The 9,366-nt window shown below is 46.0% G+C and overlaps 3 protein-coding genes across 3 annotated transcripts; 2 read left to right on the plus strand and 1 right to left on the minus strand.

Annotated features, from left to right (window-relative positions):
• Nucleotides 3,293-4,144, plus strand: LOC110436418 (protein MAINTENANCE OF MERISTEMS-like). The gene is made up of 4 exons (XM_021463512.1): nucleotides 3,293-3,553; nucleotides 3,636-3,830; nucleotides 3,923-4,019; nucleotides 4,136-4,144. The coding sequence occupies exons 1-4, from the start codon at nucleotides 3,303-3,305 to the stop codon at nucleotides 4,142-4,144; spliced, it is 552 nt and encodes a 183-aa protein (XP_021319187.1). The 5' UTR covers nucleotides 3,293-3,302.
• On the plus strand, nucleotides 4,701-6,120 carry LOC8085762. Its single transcript, XM_021463513.1, has 5 exons — nucleotides 4,701-4,759; nucleotides 4,850-5,141; nucleotides 5,232-5,324; nucleotides 5,400-5,798; nucleotides 5,878-6,120. The coding sequence occupies exons 1-5, from the start codon at nucleotides 4,701-4,703 to the stop codon at nucleotides 5,938-5,940; spliced, it is 906 nt and encodes a 301-aa protein (XP_021319188.1). The 3' UTR covers nucleotides 5,941-6,120.
• LOC110436689 lies at nucleotides 6,621-7,695 on the minus strand. The gene is made up of 3 exons (XM_021464177.1): nucleotides 7,673-7,695; nucleotides 7,247-7,583; nucleotides 6,621-7,162 (listed from the first exon to the last, which is right to left on the minus strand). The coding sequence occupies exons 1-3, from the start codon at nucleotides 7,688-7,690 to the stop codon at nucleotides 6,621-6,623; spliced, it is 897 nt and encodes a 298-aa protein (XP_021319852.1). The 5' UTR covers nucleotides 7,691-7,695.

Here is a 9,366-nt window from a genome sequence, read left to right on the forward strand (position 1 = left end):
GCCTCCGCGCCCTGCCCCATCCGGCCACCTTGTTGTGAAGGTATTTTTTTTATTTAAACTCATATTATTACATATTTAGTATTATTATTTTACATTTTGTATTAGTTATTTTTATTAGTTAAAGTTAAACTTTGTTTAGATATTAGTTTTATAGTAATTAGTTTTTAGTTAATATTATTATTTAATATTAGTAGCGTTATTTAGTGATTAGTGATTAGTTATTATTATTTAATAATGTTTAGTGTGTTTAGATATAAGTTACCTAGTAAATATTAAGATTTAGTGATTAGTAATTAATAATTAGTTATTAGTTACTATTATTATATAGTAATTTAGTTAGTAAAATAGTTAATAAATTCGGTAGTACTGTACTTAGTTAGTTATTTAGTATTTATTAGTACCATATTGGTTAGTTGATGAGGAATGTACTTAAATCGTTTTGTAGATGGATTACGGTGTAAGAGTTTTCTACGGAGGATGTGTTAGGAGAGAGGATTGTCAGTTTGAGGATATGTCTGAGGATTTGGAATGGTTTGATGGTCCCCCTAGTTTCAGTGATCTATGTGAGCGTTTGAGTTTGAAGTTTGGCGATGGTTTCACACTAAAGGGTAGGTTTGATGTTGGAAAGAATAGGGCACACTATGTGATGATGGACTTGTGCAACCAAGCTGAGTGGTCCCGATACAATAGGGTCATCCAAGGTTCGAATGTAGGAATGGCTGAGTTGGTGTTGGAGACTGTTGAGAATGAGGAGCCGTCCTTCGACGACGGTGGTGATTGTGGTGTGCATGTCCAACAAACTATGGAGAGTATGGACTTGGATGGTAATTGGACGCAGGAGCGGGTTCAATCTCCTCCAGTTGGTCAAATAAGAAATGATTTTGATGTAGACGAGTTTGAACATGAGGAGAATGAGGCGGCAGAGGATGAAATGATTGGTGATGATGTTTGCTCTGATTCTGAGGAATCAGATAATGAGGAAGTAGGTTCACCTGACATGTGTGCACCGGTTCGTGGCATGCCCTCAGGAGTTCCGCTTGAGGTACTTCATGCAACGCGGACTCAGGGCAATTTAGGCACAGGGTATCCAGTTGATGGAGAGGAATATGAAGGATGGGGTCGGGTTAGAGTGGCGAAACCTTACGTTGCACCACCCTCTTATACATCGGCAGAGCTTACACAGCTGAGGGAGGCTGGCTTGCCCTTTACCGGTGTTCCAAATTATATGGATGTCAGCATGTCGCATATGGCGGTTTGTGACACGGGTTTGCAGATTTGTAAGGAATCATTGTACAACCATGAAAATTTAATACTCAGGAAGGGAATGCTTTTCAATACAATGTCTGAGATGAAGTTGTTCCTTCAGGACTATGCTGTGTATCATCATAGGCTGTACACGGTTCGGCATTCCGACAAGGAGGTAAAATTTCAAATAGTATGCAAGGCAGGGTTCCCGTGCACGTGGAAGTTGAATGCACGGAAACGGTCGAGTGATGGGAAGTGGAAGGTAACTTCAGTGGAGCAGCCGCACAGATGCCAGACTAACAAGGGCAAACGGTACCATCCCCAGTTGACGGCTTGGTACCTTGCTCGCCGTATATTGGGTCTTGTAGATGCGGACAACGACGTATCGGTGTCTTTCTTGCAGGAGACCATAGCCACTTTTGTTGGGTATGAGGTAACATATGGAAAGGCATGGCGGGCAAAGCAAATTGCCCTGGCAATTAGGTGGGGTAGTTGGGAGGAAGCCTATAACAGGGTTCCACGCATTTTGTGTGCAATGCAACACTTCAACCCTGGCATGAGATGGTTCGTATACACAGGAGGGTTTTATCTTCAGAACCCGTTGAGGCATATTCTGTACCGTGTGTTCTGGTATTTTGATCAGTGTAAGCATGCATTTCAGTATTGCCGGCCAGTTGTTCTAGTTGATGGCACATTCCTCACTGGCAAATACAGAGGTACATTGATGATGGCTGCTGCTGTAGACCCTGAGAATCAAATTGTGCCACTGGCTTTTGCTTTGGCAGAGGGGGAGAACAATGATTCGTGGTCATGGTTCATGCGTCTGCTCCATCTTCACGTCCTTGGTCCACCTCGCACCATTTGTTTGATATCGGATCGTCACATTGGAATTCTTAATGCTGCCGGTGAATACATTGATGGGCACCCACCCCTAGTGCACCGTTGGTGCATGAGGCATTTTGCCGCTAATTTCTGGCGCCGTCAACGGAAGAAGGAGGTGGCAGACAAGTTAAAGGAACTTTGTAATAAACGTACGAAACATGAGTTTAAGGAGACAATGGCGGAACTACAGAAGATGATGAACTGAGCGGGCAAGGCATGGTTAGATCAGCAGATGGAAAATAAAGCGAAGTGGGCATTAGCATATGATGAGGGTGGGTTTCGGTATGGCATAATGACAACAAACTCCTCTGAGTCTTTCAATCGTGTGTTCAAAGGCGTTCGATCTCTACCAGTGTCCGGTATTGTTGAGTTCTCTTTTAAGAAGTGTAATGAATATTTTGTTACGCGGTATGGCCTAGCCCTGAGGAATGAAGAGGAGCTTGGAAGATGGGGGAAGGCTGCACACGAATATTTGCAGGAGGCTGAGGAGTTGTCCAAGCAACAGGTTGGCGAGGCCTGTGGACGAGATAGACTTGTTTTTAGCGTACAAGCTAGAGGGGGCACAAACCTTGGCGGCGAACGATTTGGTGGGCGAACGTACCGTGTGGATCTTGAAAAAGTAGAATGCAGTTGCAACGTACCTCAGATCATGCATGCCCCTTGCTCACACATGATTACGTCTTGTCGGCTTAGAGGTTTTGACTATACAGTTGAACCATACATGTCACCGTTGTATCTCCGTGCCAACACCCAAAATGTTTGGGAGAAGAGCTTTGAGCCGTACCTTGACGAGTCGCAGTGGCCTCCATATTATGGTGAGGACTACGTGCCTTATCCGGACCTAAGAAAGATAGGGAAAGGAAGGAGGAAGAAGAAGCGACTGAAAGGCGATATGGACAATATGAAAGGTTATGGCGATGACATGTATGGTGGCGGTGACTTCAACGAAGAACGTGCGCAGAACCTATGCAGCATTTGCAAGAAACCTGGTCATAACGCTATATTTCATAGGAGGGGTAGACAAGAGGTTGTTTATTAATCTTTGTGCTTATCAAAATTCTTAGTAAACATGCATTTATGTTATTCGTCATCAAATTTACTTGCATTTGTCTTATTACTAATGTTATTAATTGTACTAATGTTGTTTCTTTCATTTTTGAAACAGGCGGGCTACGATGGCGGCGCGGGCACCTCATCCCCGCTTTAGCCTCATTGAGGCGGACTACGACAAGGACCACCGGGCCAAGGCCTTGTCGGAGCAGCAGAGGCCGTTGTGTGTGCTTCGTGGTCGCACGCACCACGTACACAGCTGGAACGAGCGATACGCGCCGTACATTCGTCGTGCAGGCTTTCTTGAGATCGTCCGGGTCTACAACAGTGGACTTCCCACTCTAGACCCTGCAGTTCTTACTGCTTTTGTTGATAGGTAACATAGCATTTTACATTTAATTTGTTTGTTAAATATGTGCCTTCAAATAATTGATATACACAGCATTATAACGATGCAGGTGGAGACCAGAGACGCACACCTTCCACACACCTTGTGGAGAAATGACTATCACATTGCAGGATGTGAAGATGATATTGTGTTTGAGTTTGTCTGGTCATCCGGTGACTGGGGTCGTCGATGAGTCTACTTGGCTAGACTTGGTACAGGAGTTTTGTGGTAGGCGGCCATCAGATGCCGAAGTTAAAGGCACCAAGTAAGTTCATATTTGAGTCCCATTGAAATTACTAATACAACCATTTTAGATAAATCTATATTTATACAATATTTGTTTACTTGTAATTGCAGGAAAACCTCAGGAGTGTCGACGTCTTGGATTACCCAGAACTTTGGTGCAGGACCACCGCCTGATGCTCCAGATCATGAGGTGGAGATGTATGCAAAGGTGTGGTTGTGGCACTTCTTGGGGGGTTTCTTGTTCCCTGATTCCTCTGGAGACATCATCAGCTGGATTTTCCTGAGGATCCTTATGCAGCCACTGGACAACATTGCCGGCTACAGTTGGGGTAGCGCGGTGCTTGCATGGACATACCGTCAGCTTTGCCAGGCCTGTCGTCGCCAGTCATCGAATGGAAACCTAGGTGGTTGCTCATATCTACTTCAGGTTTGGATTTGGGAGCGTTTTCCAGTTGGAAGGCCCACTAAACCTCCGGGTTTGCCTGTAAGTGCATTTGCTATTTCGATTTCTTCATAACACTTAAGGCATTTATGACATTATGTTTGTGTTAATTGCAGGTATGGGTGCATGAAGATGTTGGACCCACCGCCCTTTTTCTCTGGTCAGATGCTAAGGTAGTCAGGGGCGAAGCAGACAGGAGGTATAGGCAGTACACTGACGAGCTAGACGTGTTGACACACAACTACGTAAGTTCAATTCACTTTTAGTACTAAATGCACTATTAATGCGTTTTATTTTGAAATACTAAAAATAAGTTTACAAATATTGCAGGTCACATGGTCACCGTGGTCTCGGTGGGAGCTAGAGGGGTACCTTAGTCCACGCTGCGAGGAGGAGGATAGCGATTGGCTTTACGATGGCCCACTGATCTTCTTCCACGTGGTCGAGATGCACTACCCTTGCAGGGTTTACAGACAGTTTGGGAGGCTGCAGGGGATTCCACCGCTGTATTCCACAAACGCTGAGCTGCATAGGTATGATGGCACTTTGTTTGTTTCCATTAAGTGGCTCATTGCTAATGCAATATATTTTTGCAGGATTGATCGCAGGTTTCGGTCCACGCAAAAGGATTGGGCGGTCAGGCACGATGCACATTTACAGACTTGGTCTCACAGGCAGGTTCCCCTCGTCAACTCACTACCACCGCATGAGCCGGCCAGATGGATGGAGTACCTACAGTGGCTGCACCGGAGTACGAGGACTCATATCATGGTCCCGTACACCAACACCCCTGCAGATGAGGGTGGTGAGGATGACATCGCCGATGCGTTCGACGAGGTGCAAAGGGTTGACAAACAGGTTCTTAGGGCCCCCTTAAATAGATATGTGGTAAGTACCTTGGATTTTCATGTATTATTTGATGTTTATGGCACAACAGTTGTCCAAATGAGCGAGTTAATATTATGTGTGATGTTGTAGTCACAACAGTTGTCTAACTACTCCGAGGAAGCTAGTAGGCAACTGTTCTGGACTAGAGACGACAAGAGCAACCCTCTTCGTAGCTTTGTCAAGGTACTTTCGAAAAAATAATTCATTATTACAAAGCAATTACAAATGAATAATGCATGTTGTCATTTTATCCTGCAGAAAATCAAAAAGGGCTGCAAGAAGTTAGCGGCTAAGCTGAGCTGTGCAGACACGACATATGAGCCTCCGTTGCACCCCATGTTGTCTAGGAGCCAGACGGCCTCGATGTCCACCAGAGCTACTTCGGCTAGGGCCGCTTCCTCCTCTGTACGTACTCCGCAGTACACAGGGAAGGGTCCCGCGGACGTGGACGATGAGGACGAGGCCCTTCAGTACTCCACGACTAGTGGCGACGACGACGACGACGAGTTACAGTGGGAGTTCACCGGTCACGAGGAGATGGGTACCTCACAGCTAGGCGGTGCTCCTATTGGTACACAGGGCGTGGAGTACACACCGGAGGAGTACACACAGGGGGTGGAGTACACACAGGAGGAGTACAGACACGTCGAGCACCAGGTGCCTATACTGTGCTTTTACTTTTATATATTTGCATGATTCAAAATTTAAAATTACTCATTAGGGTACTTCTTTGCAGGGTACTTCGTCCACACAGGAGATGGACCGTGTCCATAGGCGGCAGCGAGAGAGGCAGCGGTGAGACCGCACGGACGTGGGGTGGAGAAGCAACGTGGTGCCTACCAATCCTAGGAGGCGACGGAAGCCGCGAAACCGCTACACCCCTGGCGATGATTAGATTAGACATGTTTAGCAGTTGGGACTTGTCATGTAGTACCTGTGACATATTGTTATTTCCAGCACGTTGGTAACTGTGACATATTTCTAGATATTTGATGTGCCTTTTTTAAGCATTAGTGAGAATTATTTTAGTTGTTCGTTCTAAAGTATCTTTGGTATTTACGTAAAAATCTCTGTCTTGCCAAACCAGCTGCGAACCCGAACAATCGGTTAACCAAAAACCAAACAAAGGCAGTGCAGCAAAGGGTCTGGCCCATGGCGGGGTACCCCTAACCCGCCCCCAGCCATGGCGGGGTAGCCAAAAAATGGCCACAACCCCATGTACTCAAAGTGACTTCCTTTATTTCTTTTTAAATTTTACACAAAAAACTAGTAAACATGCAAGAAACAAAACTTTTAAATGTTATATTAGTTAAACATATTACAAAATCTTTTTAAATTGTTATGTTAGTTAAACATTCTGACAGCTGTGGACTTTGGCGAGGAGCGATCAAATTGAAATACGTCGGAATACAAATTATTACATGACAAGTTTCAAAGTACAAAAGTCTCATTCCTAAGCCACTCACATACATTACCACATCAATCAAACTGCGTGCACCACTGCGTAAGCAACTCGTCCTCGGACTCCCAATCGTCCACTACAACCTCCTTACCCATGCTCGCCTCCGCTGCCTTGGCCTCACTAGCCTGTCTCTCGTAGTAAGCTGCCTCCGCCTCTTCTGCCGCCTGAGAGTATAACTGTCCCTCTTCCTCGGTCATGTCTGTTGGCCACCATGAGTCATAGACCGATGTCTTCTGGTTGTGGTATGCAGCCTCATCCTCCTCTAAGGCACCGACAGGCATCGGTCCTGACGCCTCACCCTCCTCTGCAAGACGAAGTAGGTCGCCTATCCTTCCCATTTCATAGTCATGCTCGTCCTGAGGGTACCCCAATTCCTCGGCAAGACGAATGAGGTCGCCTATCCTTCCGGTGTCGTTGTCTTCCTCTGCCTCGTCCTCCTCTTCGACCACAATCGGACGGCTAGCGGTGCCACCAACTGCAGCGTCCCGCCCTAATATCATATTCTCCGCGTACTTAGCACGGCCCACATCTGCTTGCCAGTTTCCGGTGCATCCAATCTCTGTAAGTACAAAATTTAAAGAATTAATAACATAGTCATTTCAGAGAAACTAACAGTTTCACTTTCAAAAATTAAATGACTCACTAGCACATAATGAGGCAATAGTATCGTTCAAGCATTGCATCTCAGCTCTCTCAGCCTCCTCCGCAGCCTTCCTTGCATCCTCTTCAGCCTTCCTTGCACGGTACTCCTCTATCTCCTTTTCCCTCTCCTCGGACCACTTCTTCCATGCAATACTCGCAGGGTTACGAACACGCAACTCCTGGGCGAATGCAAGCATTTTCTTCTTATGGTCCTTCACAAAATCAGTGACGTAGTTTGCAGGATAACCTCTCGTCTTGCGAACTGCTACTCTTGCCTTATACTCATCTTTGAACTTAAACACATCATCAGATGATTCCCATTTGCATTTCTGAGTGCTCTGTTACGGGAAATATATGAATACAAAGTTAGCGTACAAAAACAAATATATGAGTATAGTAGTACTAAATGTGCACAGTCCTAGCAAACCTCATCATAGTCGATCATGTGGCCACAGAAATGGCCAATCCCAAGACCTGAAGGAACTAGGCCGTAGCTAGCTTCAACACCACATTTGCACATCACGGGAGGCGCAATAGACCTCCGCTTCTTCTTCCACTCTGGAACCTCCTCCTGCTTCTCAGGCTCTGGCCAATGGCTCTTTGGACCATAGATCCACTCCGCGAAACGGCACTTTCGAAAACCACGATCCTACAAAAAGAACACATTAGAACACACATATATCAACTGAAATTTTAAGATTGAATCAAAACTTACTTCACGCCGCAGAGGACAAACGAACTCTAGTTCATTCCGTGGATTTATCACGGTTTGTTCTCCGCAATGACACTTTGGAGGATCCTCGAGCCACCGTGCAGAGGCGACGGCCTTCTCTTCCTCCGTCATAGGAGGAGGGTTAGGGGGGGCGGAACCCAGCGAGTAAACAACTCGCGTTTGCAATGATCAACGCCGGGGTAGAAAAGCAGAATTCTTGGGTCAAACTTGTCCGGCCCGTCGATCCATTGGAAGAAAAAGCACCGGAAGTAGGGCTACAAAAGAGTTTCAATTGTCTCATTGGGAATAAAAAGATAAAAAACCAATACGAAAAACAAAGGGCACAGTGACTTACGCTATAACTATAACAAGTATAGAAGCAACGTGCCGCAGTATCCGGATGTCTCGACTGGCTCACGTGTGCCGGATGTCCACAATCACAGTTAGGAATAGGTTCCTCGGGAGGCACGGGGGCATCCTTGCAAGACACATCGGGGTACAACTCTCTAGGACGACCCTTTTTTCGCCAAATAGACTCACGATACGAGTCCTCCATCTAAAAACGCGAAAATAATTCAACACAAATCACATAACTAAACAAAGTAACGTAACAAGAGATTTACTAAACATATTAAAAATAACCAAATGAACTTATCTAAACTATGAAAACGTAAAGGTTGTAAGAAATTTATCTTATCCAAACGAAGGGTGGCCGGAAAAACAACCGTGAAGAACGACGACGCGGGGAATACGCAGCGGAGAGGGGCGCCGAGGCGGGGCAATGGAGGTGAAGGACGACGCGGAGGGGCACCGGAGAAGAGCGGAGCTCGGGTGTGAGAGAGGGAGAGAAAGAGAGACACTCGGGGTGAGAGAGGGAGAGAAATGAGAAGAGATGGCCGTTGGGCCGACTAAATAGGGCGCGGGCGTACCCCGCCATGATGCGCGGCGGGGTTGTAACCCGCCATGATCCGCGGCGGGGAATCCCTACCCCGCCACCAGCGACGGCGGGGTCCACGTCAGCCGGCCCCGCCCCTCCGTGCGCCACGTGGCGCTTCAACCCCGCCGCCATGCATGGCGGGGTGTAGTTGTTTTGCCCCGCCATGCATGGTGGCGGGGCCAAACGGCCTAGTTTTGAAATTTTTTTCAAAAGCGGCCTAAAATTGAAATTTGATTTAAAAATGGGCTAAAAATAAAAAAAAATTCACAGCATCAGGGTCAGTAGAGTTTTTTAGGCCTTGTTTAGTTCTAAATTTTTTTAGGAAATCGACACTATAGTATTTTTGTTTGTATTTGACAAATATTGTCCAATCATAGACTAACTAGACTCAAAAGATTCGTCTCGTCAATTCCGACCAAACTGTGCAATTAGTTTTTATTTTCATCTATATTTAATACTCTATGCATGCGTC

This window comes from Sorghum bicolor, chromosome 6 (genome assembly GCF_000003195.3).
Source record: "Sorghum bicolor cultivar BTx623 chromosome 6, Sorghum_bicolor_NCBIv3, whole genome shotgun sequence".
Lineage (NCBI taxonomy): Eukaryota > Viridiplantae > Streptophyta > Magnoliopsida > Poales > Poaceae > Sorghum > Sorghum bicolor.